At 38.6% G+C, this 19,140-nt stretch overlaps 1 protein-coding gene across 7 annotated transcripts in view; it reads left to right on the top strand.

The window, feature by feature from the left end:
• The window catches only part of LOC101316208 (diacylglycerol O-acyltransferase 2), a 364,872-nt gene that overhangs the window by 120,146 nt on the left and 225,586 nt on the right, over window positions 1-19,140 (top strand). For all 7 annotated transcript variants that reach the window (XM_073808430.1, XM_073808431.1, XM_073808432.1 and 4 more), the window contains one exon: window positions 11,643-11,728. In XM_073808430.1, the coding sequence (XP_073664531.1) occupies window positions 11,643-11,728 (86 nt within the window). The remainder of the gene's footprint in view (window positions 1-11,642; window positions 11,729-19,140) is intronic.

Here is a 19,140-nt window from a genome sequence, read left to right as displayed (position 1 = left end):
GGGCCCAGCCGCTCTGCGGCATGTGGGATCTTCCCGGACCAGGGCACGAACCCGTGTCCCCTGCAGCGGCAGGCAGACTCTCAACCACTGCGCCACCAGGGAAGCCCGATTGTGATTATTTTTTGAGGATAGTTTAAAACACTGAAGTGTGAACAAGAACCTCTTCACCCCTGTTGACTTGAATTAAAAGAAAGAATTGATTTTAGTTTCAAGATCTGTATACCTTTGCTTAATAACACTGTTCTTATTTTCATTGCTTCTTACTGTTTTGAAGGAGAAGAAAACATCTGCTGTCTCAAATCTCAGACTAGATCTGGGGGAATGTACATATTCAGCTGAGGTAGAAGAGGTCTTGCTTTCCCTCTTTAACAGCTCAGCATCTGGGCTTTGTCAGAGCCCAGGGGCAGTGGGTGTCCGAGGCTCGAAGGTGCTTGACAGAGACATGTGCACATTTTTTCTTGGTTTAAACTTGCCTGACTCTTAAAAGTGTGTTAATGTCCAAATGAACATACACACATAGGAACACAGGCTGTCCTTTGATTCATCAGGTAGCCATTTTAGGAGGAGTTGTACAAATAAATACTATATTTTTAAAAAGTATACTCATTGCATCTGAAAAGGTGCTCAAGTTGTAGAATGAGCCATTGGTTTTTTTCCTTGTCCATTATGATTTCTTACTCTACCTAAATAAGTAGAAGAAGGACTATTTGCAGAGCTCACTTACGGTTTAAAGAGTAACATGTATAGTCCACTATCAGTCCCACTAGGGCAAGCTTTTTCTGGGGCCCTTAAGCTATTGTCCTCAGGCTTCCACTTGGGCCGTTTGTCTTCTCATTAACACATTATCTCTGGATCATTCAGATCTCTCCCAAGTCTACCTCGCCAGTCAGCGCTTCCATATGTCTAGACTTGAGTCAGATTGCTTGGATGTTTCAGAGACACATACTCCACAATTGCCAAACTGAGCTCAGTTCCTTCCCCCTCTAAGAAAACCTCCTTGTTGTGTTCCTCAGTTCAGTGAATGGTACTGCTGTCCATCCACTTTCTCAAGTCAGAACAAGGAGCCATCCCGAACACCTCCCTCTTTTTTTGAGTCACTTTTTTGAATCACTACTTAAGGTGTCTGCTAAACATCTGCTTCTTTCCTGGTTCTTGCCATTCATTGTAGCAAGATTTATCTTCCTAAAATTCTCGTCATGTCTCTCCTTTATTCAAATCATTTCAGAGTAATTAATGACTTGTAAGGTCTTATTGTGATTTGATTCCTGATTTTGAAGCACCCAACCCATAACACTTTAAGCTAAAATTTATGCATCTCAGTTTTAGAGCTTAGATCTCCTTTCCATTGAACATTTTCTGTGACATACCCCCTAAATCCAGTTTGGATACCCCTCTATCTGTTCTCATAGCACCCTGCCTTTCATTTTTCTTGTCACTATCCTTAACCAGTTATATTCTGATTAGCCATTTGCTCATCTCTCTTTCTTACTAGACTGTACACTGTGTAAGGGCAGAGACAGTGTCTGTCTTTGCCACTGAATTATCTGTAATACTTAGCACTGTGCCTGGCATGTAGTAATAATTCAGTAGATATTTGTTGACTGAGTGAATGAATGTTGCTGTAGTAGATCATTTAAAATTCTGACATATACTACTTGTTTGTCATCAGTTGTATAGCTCTTTATTCAAAATTCTAGTTCATCTGTGTTTAAATAGTTTCTGACCACTTCTGCATAGACATCTGCCATTTGCAAATTATTATACTTTTTAAAAAATAAATTTATTTATTTATTTTTGACTGCATTGGGTCTTCGTTACTGAGTGGGGGCTACTCTTCGTTGCGGTGTGCGGGCTTCTCATTGCGGTGGCTTCTGTTGTTGTGGAGTACAGGCCCTAGGCACATGGGCTTCAGTATTTGTGGCTCGCGGGCTGTAGAGCACAGGCTCAGTAGTTGTGGTGCACGGGCTTAGTTGCTCCGCGGCATGTGGGATCTTCCCGGACCAGGGCTCGAACCTGTGTCCCATGCATTGGCAGGCGGATTCTTAACCACTGCACCAGCAGGGAAGCCCCCTGTTATACTTATATATATATATGAATCTCTTCATTTTTCTCTCCAGGTTTGCTTTCCCTTCCAGTTTTTTACATTTTTATTAACTATTTTTCCATTTATCCAGGCCTCAAATTTTGCAGTTAGTTTTGATTGATTTCTTTTATCCACTCGATTCATTCAGCTACTAGACTCTTTTGCGTCCTTTGAAATCACTCATATATATGGCTACTTTTCCATATCCATTGCCTTGATCCAAGCTCAGCCTGGCACCCTGTAAGGCTGGATCACTGCAGTAGTTTTCTGGCAGGCCTGTGGCTCTGGTTTCTTTGTATCCACGTTGTCTTATTCACCACTGCCTGATTAATCTTCCTAAAGCATACTTTCATTTTTTTTTATTCCTTTGCTTAAAGGTTGTATGGAATAACTTCTTGTCTGCTAGATGTGTCCAAATCTCTGATCTAATTTCCTTTTCTCCGTCAACCTAAATTCAGTCAGTGGTATAGTACTTTTGGTTATATCTCTGCTTTTATCTTTACTTCTTTTATCTATCTCTCTCTTTTTTTCTTCAGAGTTTGAGCTCTCATTACCTCTAGTATGTGTGGATTTTTAGAATAGCCTCCTAACGGTTGTCTGGACATTCTGCTTCCCCTAATTTGTCATATTTGTCATTACCAAAGTAACCTCCATTAAATGCAGCTCTGATCATTGTCCTACACTGTTAGAAACCTTTCATGAGTCCAATAAGCATGTAGGTTGTCTCCCTTTTTAGTATGACATTTGAGGCTTTCTGTGCTCTGGCCCTCTCAACTTAGTTATATAACTATATCTCCCACTATTTCCCCCTCCAGGGTTCCAAGTAATTTTGACATCATTGGAGCTGAACAAATTGGACCACTATTTAATCTTCTCTGGATACAGCTTATGTTTTCCTACTGTCATGCTTTGGCTAAAGGTGTTCAGTCTGTGTGGGACTTTCCTTCACTGCCATTCAGCCTTCTATGCTTCTTAATCTGTCCCAAATATTGCTACCCCTGCTGCAGCCTTTGATGTTCCTGCTTCTACTAGATGGAATCTTTACCATATTGGAACTCCTGTAGCTTTTCTTTTTAACCTTTCTTATGGCACCTTTGCAGTTTTTACTTCACTTGGAACCTTAACTGGGTTATATACTTTATAGTATATTGGGTTGTATACCTTTATAACGATGATAGCAATTGCCTGACACCCTGTATGTATAAGATGTTCAGTAAACACTGAAATGAATAAGTATATATGTATAATGTTGTTCGCTTCATTAACAGTTATCCTGTCAAGTGGATTATTTTAGTAGAACTTTTATAGTTTTAATAAAGGATAGTCTTATGATTGTTGTAGCAGCTGAAAACTCTCAAAATGTACAGTAACATGTTTTAAAAGGAGACTCATTCAGCGATCTAGTACAGGGATAATCAAATTACAGTCCCCACATGTTTTTATATGGCCTGGGAGCTAAGAACGATTTTTACATTTGTAAACAATTTGAAGGTGAAAACAAAGAAGAATGTGCGATGGAGATGATGTGGCTTGCAAAGCCTAAAATATTTACAGTCTGGCCGTTGACTGATCTAGAAACACACCTGATCATCTGCCTGGAATTACTCCTGCTCATTGGAATATGTGAAATTATCTGTTTCCTTGAATGGTTTAATAGGCACTCACCCAGACTAGTGCCTATTCTGTTCCCTTCCTTGAAAAAGAATGGTTAGGCCTGGCTTCAGAAGAATTTTGAGTGACATGTAAATCTCCTCTGGGCTCTTTGGCACTTGGCAGTATCTCACACAGATAACCAGATACAAATGAGCCATTTCTTTCCATTATGATCCTTCATCAGAGGTCTGCCGGGATCGCACATCTGGTGAAGTTAGATGTCATTCAGAGCAAAGCTCTTAGCATATTTCAAGAATGTTAATTGCTAAGTGGTGGCTGAAGCAGAAGGGTTTAATAATGTCCTTGAGTTGCCTTAAATGTACATGGACCCAGAATTTTAGACCTGAAAAAGGTCTTAGAGATCAAGTGTAGCATGGTCATTAAGAACATGAGCTGTGGAGCCAGACTGCATGGCTCTTCTACTTAATCCTCTCCGTGTCTCAGTTTCCTTACCTTTAAAGTGGGGATAATAATAGTACCTGTTTCACAGGGTTGTGTGAGTAGTAAACATGTTAACCCTTAACATTAACACTGAAACGTTAATTTAACATGGAAAACGACACTGCCTGGCATACTGGGAATGCTCATACATGTTACTTTTGTGTTTGGCTATTATTGTTTACTATTGTTTACATTAGTAGTAGTCTCATCTCATTTTTTTTTTTTTGCGGTACGCGGGCCTCTCATTGTTGCGGCCTCTCCCGTTGTGGAGCATAGGCTCCAGACGCGCAGGCTCAGCAGCCATGGCTCACGGGCCTAGCCGCTCCGCGGCATGTGGGGTCTTCCTGGACCAGGGCACGAACCCGTGTCCCCTGCATTGGCAGGCAGACTCTCAACCACTGCGGCACCAGGGAAGCCCTCATCTCATTTTATAATTAAAGAAACTGAGGCTTAGAGGGGTTAAATGATTTTCTTCACTTCCATGACAGGCAGAGTGGGTTAAGACCCAGAATCGTCTCTGTAATGTGTTGCTTTTAGTTATACGTTAGTTGTATGTTAGTGAGTGTGGATAAGTTTTTAATAGAAGAAATGTTTGGTAGATTTTTGCATAAAATAAGTATAACTAAGTGGAATGTCATTAAATCATTTCTCCTGAGAATCTTAAATTTACTTCTAGTGTCTTTTTGGGTTTTGTAGCTCATTTACAGGATTATCTCCTCTGTCCTTTCTTTTCAGCTGTTCTCATGATATGTAGATTATTTCATAGCCAGCTCACTCTTTTTTTTTTAATTGAGATGAAATCCACATAACATAAAATTAAGCTTTTTTTGTTTGTTTTGTTTTGGTTTTTTTTGGCTGTGCTGCACGGTTTGCGGGATCTTAGTTCCCCGACCAGGGATCGAACCCGGGCCCCAGCAGTGAAAGCGCTGAGTCCTAACCACTGGACCACCAGGGAATTCCCTAAGCATTTGAAAGTGTGCAGTTCAGTGGCACTGGGTATGTTCACAAGTGCTGTGCGAACACTACCTCCATTAAGGTGCATGACATTTTCATCACCCCAAAAGAAAATGCCCATTAAGCATTCACTCTTCATTTTGCGCTCCCCAACCCCCAGCAAACACCAGCCTGCTTTTCTCTCTATGGATTTGCCTATTCTGAGTATTTTACGTAAATGGAATCATACAGTATGTAATCTTTTATGTCTGGCTGCTTTCACTTAGCTTGAGTTTCTGAGGTGCATCCGTATGTAGCATGTATCAATACTTCCTTCCTTTTTATGGCTGAATGATATCGCTTTGTATGAATACTCTGTACCACATTTTGTTTATCCATTCATCCACTGATTGATGTTTGAATTGTTTCTACCTTTTGGCTATTGTGAATAGTGCTGCTATGAACATTTATGTACAAGTATTTGTTTTCAGTTCTTTTGGTTATATACCTTGGAGTGGAATTGCTAGATGATGTAGTAATTCTATGTTTAACTTTTTGAGGAATTGCCAGACTTCTTCCCACAGCTGCTGACCACTTTATGTTCCTGACAGCAATATACTAGGGTTCTTAATTTCTCCACATCCTTAACCAACAATTATGTGCTGTTTTTTGTTTTGCTTTCTTTTAATTTTGTTTCTTTATTTTTTAACTTTTCCTAGTGGGTATGAAGTGGTATCTCATTGTGATTTTGATTTGCATTTCCCTAATGACTAATGATGTTGAGCATCTTTTCATGTGCTTATTGGCTATTTGTATATCTTTTTTTGGAGAAGTGTCTCTTTAAATCCTCTGCCCATTTTTTAATTGGGTTGTTTGTCTTGTTGTTGGGTTGTCAGAGTTCTTTATATATTCTGAATATTAGACCTTTATCAGATACATGATTTGCATATATTTTCTCCCATTTTGTGGGTTGTTTTTTCACTTTCTTTATAGTGTCCTTTGATACACAAAAGTTTAATTTTGATGAAGTCCAGTTTATGTTATTTCTTTTGTTGCTCATACTTGTGGCATCATATCTAAGAACCATTGGCAAATTGAAGGTTATACAGATGTACCCTTGTGCTTTCTTCTAATGGTTTTAGCTCTCACAAATAGGTCTTTGATCCTAATTGTAATTTTTGTATATGGTGTTAGGGATGGGTCCAACTTTATTCTTTGCATGTGGCCATCCAGTTGTTTCAGCATCGTTTGTTGAAAAGACTATTCTTTCTCAGTCCTGGCACCTTTGTCTAAAATCAGTTGACCATAGACATATGAGTTTATTTAGTATTCTCGGTTCTATTCCATTGATCTATATGTCTGTACTTATGCCAATACCACACTCTTTTGATTACTGCTGCTTTGTGGTAAGTATTGAATTGGGAAATATGAGTCCTCCAACTTGGTATGTTGTGTGGATTTTCATTTATCAAACCACCCTCACGTACCTTGGGTAAATCCCACTTGTTCCTGGTGTATAAATCTTTTCTAAAAAATTATTTTTAATTGTGGTAAGATATACATAATATAAAATTCACCATCTTAACCATTTTAAGTGTACAGTGTGGTGGCATTAAGGACATGCACCTTGTTGTGCAACTGTCATCACTATCCATCTCCAGAGCTCTTTTCATCTTATAAAACCGAAACTCTCTACCTATTAAGCAGTAACTCCCCATCTTCTCCTTTCCCAAGCCCCTGGCACTCACCCTTTTACTTTCTGTTTCTATGAATTTGACTACTCTTGGTACCTTATGTAAGTGGAATTTTACAATATTTGTCCTTTTGTCACTGGCTTATTTTACTTAACATAATGTCCTCAAGGGTCATGCATGTTATAGCAGAATTCTTTCCTTTTTAAGGCTAACTATATTCCATTGTATGAAAATACAACATTTTGTTTTTCTGTTCAGCTGTTGATGAATACTCAGGTTGCTTGTAGCCCTCAACTACTGTGAATAATGCTGCTATGAATGTGGATGTACAAATATCTCTCTGAGTCTTTGATTTCAGTTCTTTTGGGTATATAGCCAGAAGTAGAATTGCTGGACCAGATTGTATAAGCCTTTTAGTATGCTGCTGGATTAGCTTTGCTAGTACAGTTGACCTTTGAAGAACATGTGTTTGAACTGGGCAGGTCTACTTATATGTGGATTTTTTTTTCAATAAATACAAACTACAGCACTGTACAATCCACAGTTGGTTGAATTCATGGACGCAGAATCATGCATACCAGAACCATGGATACAGAGAACTGACTGTAAAGTTATATATGGGGAGCTCAAGGCCAAGTGCAGACAGAGAGATGCAGGACCTGGGACACATGTCTTTATTTAGAGTCTGTGGGTAGAGTGCTTTGCGGTTCCTGGGCTAGGGCTGGATTGGTCAGTTCAAGCCAAAGGAGCAGGGTTTTGGTAAGTTCCATGGAGATTTTTATCTATGGGGTGTGTAAAGTATACAGGTGCTGGGAAGCAGGGGAGACTTTGATCGTAAGTCATTGCAGAAGCTACGTTTGCTTGTGACTCTGCATCCTGCTATCTAGGGCATGCACTTCCCTGAAAGGGGGTCTAGTGTTAGTTTAAGGTCCCTGCAGGCTGCTTGGCCAAACAAAATGGAGGCCAGGGCAGCAGTACCATGGAGTAGCTTAGCTAAACTCTTTTACAACTTGTAGATCTGCTCAGACTTTCTGTTTCTTCTTGAGTCATTTTTTGGAGTTTCTGCGTTCCTAGGAATTTCCACTTTATCAAGGTTATCTGATTTGTTTGCATACAATTGTTCATAGTATTCTTCTATAATACTTCTTATTTCTATAAGATTGGTGATAATGTTCTCACTTTCCTTCCTGATTTTAGTGATTTGAGTATTCTCTTTTTTTGTCTTTTTCACTCTAGCTTAATATTTTTCAATTTTATTGCTCTTTTCAAAGGACTAACTTGTTTTTTTTGATTTTTCTGTATTGTTCTATATTCTCTATTTCATGGATCTCTGCCCTAATCTTTATTATTTACTTCCTTTTTGCTTTGGGTTTAGTTCTTCATCTTCTATTTCCTTAAGGTGGAAGATTAGATTAATTGATTTGAACTCTTTCTTTTTTTAAATGTAAATGTTTACAGCTGTACTTTTCCCTCTGAGCACTTTTTCACTGTATCCCATATGTTTTGATATGTTGTATTTTCATTTTTATTCTACTCAGAGTATTTAATAATTTACCTTATGATTTGTTCTTTGACCCACTGGTTGTTTAAGAGTATGTTATTTACTTTGTAGTTTGTGAATTTTCCAAGTTTCCTTCTGTTATTGATTTTTAGTTTCATTCCATTGTGATCAGAAAAGATACTTTGTATGATTTCATTTTTTAGAAATGTATTGAGATTTGTTTTGTGGCTGAACATATGGTCTATCCTGGAGAATGTTCCATGTGCACTTGAGAAGAATATGTATATGGTTGTTATTGGGTGGAGCATTCTGTATACATCTGTTAGGTCTAGTTGATTTATAGTACTTTTCATGTCTTCTGTTTCATTGTTTATCTTTCTTATGGTTGTGCTACACATTGTTAAAAGTGGGATGTTGACTTCAGCTATTTCCCATTTTAGTTTTTGCAGTTTTGGCTTCATATGTTTTGTTATATGTTGCTAGGTACATATATGTTTATAATCATTTATATCTTCTTGACCTTTTAAATATTATATAATATCCCTTTTTGTCTTGTCTAACAATTTTTTTTTGTCTTAACGTCTATTTGTTTGATATTAGTATACCCATTCCAGCTTTCTTTTGGTTACTGCTTACATGGAATATCATTCTGTCCTTCCATTTTCAACCTATTTGTGTTTTTTTTTGTCTTAATGTCTATTTGTCTGATATTAGTATACCCATTCCAGCTTTCTTTTGGTTACTGCTTACATGGAATATCTTTCCGTCCTTCCATTTTCAACCTGTTGTGTTTCAACCTATTGTGTTTCAACCTATTTGTGTTTCTGTCCTTCCATTTTCAACCTATTTTTCTCTTGTAGACAGTGTATAGTGGGTCATTAAAAAGAAAATCTATTCTTCCAATCTCTGCCTTTTAATTGTAGTGTTTAATTCATTTACACTTAATGTAATTACAGATGGAAGGACTTCTGCCACTTTTCGATTTGTTTTCTTACATCTTTTTTGTTCCTCAGTTCCTCTGTTACTACCTTCTTTTGTGTTAGTTATTTCTCACATTTTGATTCCTTTCTCATTTCTTTTACTATATATCTTTTAGTTATTTTCTTAGTGGTTGCCCCAAGAATTACAATTAACATCTTAATTTATAACAGTCTAGTTCAAATTAATACCAACTTAGTTTTAATATTATACAAAACTTTTCTTCCGTATAGCTCTGTTCCCCCATTTTTATGTTGTTGTCATCACAAGTTACATCTTTATAATTGTGTGCCCATCAAGATAGGCTTATAATGATTGCTTCATTTATTTGCTAATTGGTTGATATTAAATGCTAAACCCACCTTACATTCTTAGAATAAATTCAGTCAATAACGATGCATTACTATTTTGTCCTTATAACGTATTGCTGGTCCTACTTGCTAATATTTTCCTAAGGATTTTTGTGTCTATATTCGTGAGGGATATTGGTCTATAATTGTGTTTGTGTGTGTGTGTGTGTGTGTGTGTGTGTGTGTGTGTGTGTGTGATAAGTTTTGGTATCAGAAATGCTGGTCTTATGAATTGGAAATTGTTCCCTTACCCTCTGTTTTATGAAGGAGTTTGTGTAAATTGATGATATTTCTTAAATGTTTGATATAATTCAGTGAACCCATCTGGACCTAGACTTTTTTGTGGAAAGATTTTCAATTACTTATTCACTTAAAAAATAGAGTTACTCAGATATTGTTGTGGTTTTTTTTTTTTACATCTTTATTGGAGTATAATTGCTTTACAATGGTGTGTTAGTTTCTGCTTTATAACAAAGTGAATCAGTTATACATATACATATGTTCCCATATCTCTTCCCTCTTGCATCTCCCTCCCTCCTACCCTTCCTAACCCACCCCTCTAGGTGGTCACAAAGCACAGAGCTGATCTCCCTGTGCTATGCAGCTGCTTCCCACTAGCTATCTATTTTACGTTTGGTAGTGTATATATGTCCATGCCACTCTCTCACTTTGTCACAGCTTACCCTTCCCATCCCCATATCCTCAAGCCCATTCTCTAGTAGGTCTGTGTCTTTATTCCTGTCTTGCCCCTAGGTTCTTCATGACATTTTTTTTTCTTAGATTCCATATATATGTGTTAGCATACGGTATTTGTCTTTCTCTTTCTGACTTACTTCACTCTGTATGACAGACTCTAGGTCCATCCACCTCACTACAAATAACTCAATTTCGTTTTTTTATGGCTGAGTAATATTCCATTGTATATATGTGCCACATCTTCTTTATCCATTCATCCGATGATGGACACTTAGGTTGTTTCCATCTCCTGGCTATTGAAAATAGAGCTGCAATGAACATTTTGGCACATGACTCTTTTTGAACTATGGTTTTCTCAGGGTATAGGCCCAGTAGTGGGATTGCTGGGTCATAGATATTGTTGTTTTATTGTTAATCAGTTTTGTCATGTTGTATTTTTTCAAAGATTCATCTAAGTTGTTAAATTTGTTGGCACAAAGTTGTTTATACTATTCTCCAAATAACCTTTTAATGTGTGCAGCAATGTAACTTTTAGAAAATGCTTATACTAGCATTATAGCAAACATTTATACAGTGCTTATCACATACCTTTGACTTTACAAATATCAGCTCTTTTAATTCCCACAACAATTTGTGAGGTAGATAATATTACCATCTCCATGTTATAGATGAAGAAACCAAAGTTAAACTAAAAGAAGTTAGGTGCCTTGTTCCAGATTACAGAGCTGATGTATTAAGGGCTTAAGCTGTAATCCAGGTGGTCTGGGTCCAGAGTCCTTTTTTCTTAACTACTATTTACTTTGCCTTTCTGAAATGCCAGATAGCTGTTCTGCTCTTCCTATGGAATTGTGCTGTGTTCTCTCTAGAAACCATCCTTGCTGCCACCACCTTTACACCACTGAGTGGAAATACTTGTTTCTGGTATTCCTAATTAAAACTTGGAATGCCTTTTCCTCCATAAAAACATTACATATGATGGCTAGGCATACTTGAAATATTATTGTTAATACTCTTCTTCAGCCACATAATATGTTAAAAAGACTTCTGGGGTTTCACTGGGAAGTTCACCAAAAGTTATAATGTGAAACATTGTTTCTGTGGGGAAATGTTAGAAGAAATTTATTTTAAATTCACTTGCCTATAAGGTTAAACTTCAATTATATGAAAGTGTTTCTTAACTTTTTTCTAATTTCTTAATGATTTGAATTTACTGAGTTGTTATTGAATCATAATTTTAAAAATACAAACATCACGATTAATTTGGACACATATTTTGTTTTACTTTGATTAATTTGTTAATTAATGTCTTTTAGGGTTATTCAGATGCTCAGAAGAGTATTCTTCTTCAGGTGGATCAGAACTGTGTTCGCAATTCTTATGATGTCTTCTCTTTGCTGCGGTAAGAAACTTCTTAGAGTCCTCTTGCATTTTGTCAAGAATCTTCCTCATTCTGAGTTTGTGACATTTCAATGTGAGGAAATGTATGGAATCTTTAGAAGCTGTTACTCAGACTTAGCATTTTTTAGTGAGAGCTTCATAAATTTTGTAGCTACAGTGATTTATCTCTTTTACAAAGCCTTTGGAAAGCCATTTTTTTCCTCTGGACAGTGGGAGAGAGTGATTGGAAGCCAGTGATCTTAAAACAGGGACATGAGCTGTTTCCGGTCTTCTGCACAATAAAGAGCAGCAACCAGAGGTACAAAATTTAGACTTACCAAAACTTTAACAACTGTGGCATTACTAGAAAACCCCTTCAGTAGCCCCAGACATAGCTTAGAGTTTTGATCTGCTGTTCATCCTAAAAGAATCATATTTGGCAAGGCAAAGGAGCTCTGCGTGAATCTCATGTGCTTAGAGGTTTAACTGCCTCAGCTCTATATTTTCATAATGTCTGGGCTTAATTTGGAAAGATTTTTAAATTTGGTTTTAATTTTCAGTGTGGTAGATCATCAAGGACATTTCCCCAGGAGGCAGGCTACCAAAATAAATGCAATTTAAAATAAAGTTAAGAGTGACACTCAACCTGTGTTCACCCTACTCAGACAGATGATTCATTGAAATTCGATTTTGGCAGTATTTCCTAGTGTTTACATAACACATCATAAATTCCAGACCATTAGACATTCTCTATATATCTACTAGAGGAAGAGTCCAGAAGGATGATTGGACTCTTATCCAACTGGATGATTGTTTATTTTTTAAACATTATGAAATGGGCTTTTCCTTTGCAAATCTTGAATCTTATTGTACATAATGGTAGAGAGTTTGCTGACATGGAGTATGTAAAATGCTCTAAAGAGACAATGATTTCAACTAAAGTAACCACACACATTTGATGACTTTTGACTCTTACCTGAGAGGTACTTTCACTTTGACTTCTTAGGATATGTGCCAGAATGGACAGAATTTAGTAATTGGATGGTGGAGATAGAAAGCAGGAGTTGTCTATTTTATAACTCTTATTTTTGAGCCTATTCAGTTTGGGACTACATTGAGTTTTAAGTATTGGAAAGAGGAATGTACAGAAATAGTTTGAAATGTGAGGAAGAGACTAATATTTCTTGGCCTGTTTTGCTCAGTAAAATGAGAGGATAGATAATATAATTTTTAAAGATATTTTCCAAGTATGAGATTGTGTGATCTCATTAGAGAAATCAGTGGAATTAAAAGAAAAGGGGGGCTTCCCTGGTGGCGCAGTGGTTGAGAGTCCGCCTGCCGATGCAGGGGACATGGGTTCGTGCCCCAGTCCGGGAAGATCCCACATGCCGCAGAGCGGCTGGGCCCGTGAGCCATGGCCGCTGAGCCTGCACATCCGGAGCCTGTGCTCCGCAACGGGAGAGGCCACAACAGTGAGAGGCCCGTGTACCGCAAAAAAAAAAAAAAAAGAAAAAAGAAAAGGGAATACAGAGTCAGTGAGAAGAGGAGGAGTTAGGAAAGGTAGCATCATAGAATCTGAGAGATTAGAGATTTAAGGAGTATTGAAGGCTCTGTACTGCAGTGATACAGGAGAATAGGAGCTGAAGAAAGACTGTAGGATCTTGGGAATCAACTTGATATAATGGAGAATGCTTTGATTGACCTGACTCTGACTTTAATTATCCTTGATTTATCCTAATTCATTTAACCTCTCTAATTGTTCCAAAATGTGGAAGCAGTGATGTTTCAAATTTGTTTAATTTATAAGCATTTTCACATCAGTTATCTTATTCTCCTAGAAGTTTTTTATGTTCACAAATCAGGGATCAGCTTTTGTCTTCCATGTAGAAGCTGAGGCCAAGGAGCGTTAAATGATTTACTTATCTTAGGGGGTGCATAGCAAGTAGAGCCAGATTGGAGATTGGTATGAAGGTTTTCTGACAAGCAAATTTTGCAAACCCTTTTCACACTCTCACTTACCTTCCTAGACTGGTGGTTGTTAGGGCCACATAGCATAATGATGGAGAAAATTTCTGAAAATCGTGGAACCCTCCATAAATGCAAAATCATCAAGTTAGTTTGGTAGTGGCTTAATTATTTAACACTGGTTTTGCAATGAAATGTCTCTTGGGGGTTTCACTTCTAGCATGCCTTCTAGATTCCTCAGGTGTGTCAGCCGTTTGAATTGCCTTATTAACAGTGGCCTGCTCATCGCCATCGTGTAAATCATTTATAGCTGGTAACACAGATATACTTTTTCTGAACCAGACTAAGTGTCTATTTTTCAAGTAAATTACCTGAACTCAGAGAGTTACTCTGGAGCTAGAAACTTTAAATTGTACTTGTCAAAGTTAATGAGTAAAATGGAACTTTCTCTGGTGATTCAGGCAGTTCAGAGTAACCGTCATGTATCTGCTCAAGCAAAAGTTTTTCTTTTCCCACAGTTTTTACCATGATATATATAAAGTGATTGCCGAGAAACTTAATTTTGTGCCGATAAATTTTATTTATAGTTTCCTATCCTTAACTCAGGCAACATTGTTCCTGGATGCAGTAATTTTTAAAAATATACCTTTTCCTTTCCTGATGATTTCTTGTTTTTTAAATTTAATTTATTTTATTTTTTCATAAATTTATTGATTTATATATATTTATACTTTTATTTTTGTCTGTGTTGGGTCTTCGTTGCTGCGTGCAAGCTTTCTCTAGTTGCGGCAGGCGGGGGCTACTCTTTGTTGTGGTGCGTGGGCTTCTCATTGCGGTAGCTTATCTTGTTGAGGAGCACAGGCTCTAGGTGCGCGGGCTTAAGTAGTTGTGGCTTGTGGGCTCTAGAGCGCAGGCTCAGTAGTTGTGGCACACGGACTTAGTTGCTCTGCGGCATGTGGGATCTTTCCGGACTAGGGCTCGAACCCATGTCCCCTGCATTGGCAGGCGGATTCTTTTTTTTTTTTTTTCCCGGTACGCGGGCCTCTCACTGCTGTGGCCTCTCCCGTTGCGGAGCACTGGCTCCGGATGGGCAGGCTCAGTGGCCATGGCTCACGGGCCCAGCAGCTCCGCGGCATGTGGGATCTTCCCAGACCGGGGCACGAACCTACGTCCCCTGCATCGGCAGGCGTACTCTCAACCACTGCGCCACCAGGGAAGTCTGGCAGGCGGATTCTTAACCACTGTGCCACCAGGGAAGTCCTCTTGTTTTTTTTTAAATTGTTACTCCTCCCTCCCTCCCTCCCTCTCTCCTTCCCTCGTTGGGTCTTCAGTGCTGCGCGTGGGCTTTCTCTAGTTGCGGCGAGTGGGGGCTACTCTTTGTTGTGGTGTGCAGGCTTCTCATTGTGGTGGCTTCTCTTGTTGTGGAGCACGGGCTCTAGGTGCACGGGCTTCAGTAGTTGTAGCTCGCGGGCTCTAGAGCGCAGGCTCAGTAGTTGTGGCACATGGGCTTAGTTGCTCTGCGGCATGTGGGATCTTCCTGGACCAGAGCTCGAACCCGTGTCCCCTGCATTGGCAGGCAGATTCTTAACCACTGCACCACCAGGGAAGTCCTAAATTGTTACTTCTTGATCTGTAATTTTATGTGAAAACACACAGAGTCTGAATTCTTTAATATTACTTACTCCACAAAATTCTCAGTGCTGTTTGGAGGCAGGATTAGAACCCAGGTCTCCTGTTAATAACTCTTCCTGTGTTTTCGTGCCACTAGTATGCATCTCTACCCTCAACCTTTTATGTGTAAATGTCACTCAAAAAATAGGAAATTTTGACTAAGTAAAGGCTGTTTTTGGCACCTAAGACCCTGACATTATAGCCCCTTCAGATGGATGCATTGTACCATTTTGTAGGAAAACAATGACCTGAGGTTTTATTCTTTTGCCAATAGTTAGGAATTTAGACTAATTCCAATGTTGCCAAAGTAAGAGCAGCTCTTTCAAAGTTTACATTCGGTATGTGTGATGGAAACTGAATTTTTGTTTCTTAATCCTTGTAAATCTCTGGATTAAGCATTATTTTTCATGTAAGCAGACGTTTACCTGGGAGACACTTCACTCATTGTCACATTTGATACTTTAGGATGTTCACCACAAGGTGTCAATGTTGCTGTTTAACTGGCATTTGAAATTTCATTTATTTTACAGTTTTGAAATGAGAAACGTAGGGTTATGAATCATAAGTGAGCCTTTAATTTAGAAGTTAGCTTTTCTTCTCTTTATTGTTATTCTTTCTAGATTAAGGAGTTTCTAGACTTTCTAAACAGGTTTCTCTTTTTTGGGTCTGTTTTTTTTTTTTAATTGTGTTCGTGAGAGGGAGTTGTTGAAAGATTATAAAGAGAGGAGGGGTGACAGGCTCAGGTGTGTGATTTTGAATTCTATCCATGGTGACAGTGTGGAAGAGACCTGAGGAACGAGACTGGAAGCAAGGAGATACCTGTAAATCCTACCTGTCCTCTGGAATTGAAAGATTATGTTTAGTGTTTAAAAATTTTTTGTTGTTTTGTTTTTGTTTTCCTTTTATACTTTCTCAAAAAGTAGCTCTGTGGTAGTGAAATAAGTGAGACTAATTCTGTTTTCTTTGAGTATACTTTTTTTTTTTTTTTGCGGTATGCGGGCCTCTCACTGTTGTGGCCTCTCCCGTTGCGGAGCACAGGCTCTGGACGCGCAGGCCCAGAGGCCATGGCTCACGGGCTCAGCTGCTCCGCGGCATGTGGGATCTTCCCAGACTGGGGCACGAGCCCGCGTCCCCTGCATCGGCAGGCAGACTCTCAACCACTGTGAGACCAGGGAAGTCCCTGAGTATACTTTTTTTTTTTTAATTTAAATTTTATTTTTTTTTTAGATGTTGGGGGGAGTTTATTAATTAATTAATTTATTTTTGCTGTGTTGGGTCTTCATTTCTGTGCAAGGGCTTTCTCTGGCTGTGGCAAGTGGGGGCCACTCTTCATCACGGTGCGTGGGCCTCACTGTTGCGGCCTCTCTTGTTGCGGAGCACAGGCTCCAGACGCGCAGGCTCAGTAGTTGTAGCTCACGGGCCTAGTTGCTCCGCGGCATATGGGATCTTCCCAGACTGGGGCTCGAACCCGTGTCCCCTGCATTAGCAGGCAGATTTTCAACCACTGCGCCACCAGGGAAGCCCCTGAGTATACTTTTTATTCTTTTTTTTTTTTCCCTCTTTTTTGACATGTCCTACTTTTGTCAGTTTAATAAGTGGAAATATGGTGGAGAAACCATGGGCTTTGGCCCTCCATCCAGGTTCCAGTCCTAAACTGCCGTATGCCCGTCACTGGATGCAAAACTATGGGCAAGTTACTTAACTTTGGTATGCCTCAAACTGCTCTTGTAAAATGGGGATAATGTTTGTCTCATAGGAATTATTATGAGAATTAATAAGGTAAAGTAATTGAAAGATTGTAGGACAGTTACTGACACATAGTAGACATTCAATAAATAATAGTTTTCATTTTCCCCTTTACTTCTTCCATCTTGGAATTAGCTTTTTTCTCTATGCACGTGTTCCTTTTTTATATTACCACTAGGTTTTACAATTTTAAGCATAATTTCCCTTTCCGTCTTGCCAGTCTAATGCCGATACCTCTGTTTTTTAGAATTACTTTTGTTAATCCTATAACAATCATGATAAAAATTGTTTAACATGTGCATGTCTTGTCTTCCCTGATGGCATTGAAAGCTACTTGAAGAAGGGATTATTTCATATGGCTATATTTTCTCCTTTCTATATTACTGATAATTCTCAGTTATGTTGGAGTCACTGTGGATTCTGTTGTGATCCTAGAGCCCTAGGTCCTGTGGATCCTGCATTATTCTTTCTCCCTAGGACTGTCTTTCATAACCACCATGCCCACATATTAATAACTCTCAAATCTATGTCTCTAGTTCCTACTTCTCTTTTGGAGTTCTGATCTGTAGTTTCCAATGACCATTAGACATTTATACTTTCATGTTTTGTGGGAACCTCAACCCCAACATGTCTGGAGCTACGTACATTGGCTTAATCCTCCTCTTCCTTTTCTTTTCCCTGGTTTCTCTAGTAGTATCATCATCTCAGGCAGCTAGTGAGCATAGCCTTCTTTGTTCTCACCTCTGTTTTCCTGGACTATTTCCTGACCTCCTAGCTAGTCTTCCTACTTCCAGTTTTTCTTTCATGCAGTTAATAGGTATTATTTATTGAGCACTTCCTTTGTGCCAGGAAGTATTCTAAGTGCTTTACATGAATTGATTCTTCTAATTCTTACAACACCCCATGTGGTAAGAACTGTTGATTCATATTTACGGATGAGGAAATAGGGGCACAAAGCAGTTGAGTAGCTTATCCAAGGTCGTATAGCTAGTTCATGTTAGCCTGTATTTAAACCCAGTTTAGCTCCTGAGCCCATGTTCTTAGCCAGTATGTTTTACTACTTTACTATTTTTCACACTGCTTCAGTACAGTTCATCTGCCACATTGCTGCCAGAGTGACCAAAGATACATCAGTTTTGTCACTCATTGGGCTTAGAAATCTTTGAGCCATCACATGCAGGATAAAGTCCATACTTATTAATTTGCTATTCACTCTAAACACTAGCTCTAAACAGTGTAGGGACTAGTGTTCTTATTTCAAGTCCTCCTGCCACTGCCTGTGCAGTTAGTAGCTAGCATTTACCGAGCACGTAATGGTGTTGTAATTAGTTCTTCATTGTCTGATTCGCTCTCCGCTCAGCACCCCCAAACTGAGAGCTCCTTTAGGCAAGAATCCTCTTTTTACTGATCTTTGTATTAGTCCTGTGATGCTGCACATCAAATATATTAAGCAGGTAATAAATGCTGTTTTGATTGATCAAATCAAACTATTCTTCAAGTTACAGAGAACTGGGTTTTATTTTCCTATTTCTGGTTTGCACCTGGTAAAATGAGAGTTGTAAAAAATTTCTCGACCATTATGGAAAAAGTGTTGAAAATGTAATCAGATCTGTAGACCTTCAGCTGCCTCTTTTCTTTCTGCCACTGCCCTCCATATAATGTCTGGTGGGATTTCAGGATTTTGTGGCTTATAATCTTATTCCTTATATAGATTTTTTTCTGGAGAATCTTTCTCTGGCTGTCTGGAGGCAGATTGTTGCCCTGTCCCCACCCCCCACTTTGACAGAAAATATTTTCTCCTATAAAATTCCAGTTATAAAAGGGAGATGCTCATATCAAATAAATTGTTCTTGCAGTAATGTTTAGAAAACAGGAGAGGATGACATGTGAAAGGGCATAACTGTTTATAATCTTTAAATTCTGAACATGATAACCAACTTTTGGTTAGCAGGGAGGGTTTTTCCCGCCCTCCCCTGCTAATGATCTCTCCCTAAGAGGTAACTGCAAGTATAGAGAATATAATTAAGAACCCAGCCGTAAGCAAAAGATGTC

This window comes from Tursiops truncatus, chromosome 8 (genome assembly GCF_011762595.2).
Source record: "Tursiops truncatus isolate mTurTru1 chromosome 8, mTurTru1.mat.Y, whole genome shotgun sequence".
NCBI lineage: Eukaryota > Metazoa > Chordata > Mammalia > Artiodactyla > Delphinidae > Tursiops > Tursiops truncatus.
The sequence above is the reverse complement of the archived record's forward strand: the minus strand, read 5'-3'. Positions and strand labels throughout refer to the sequence as shown.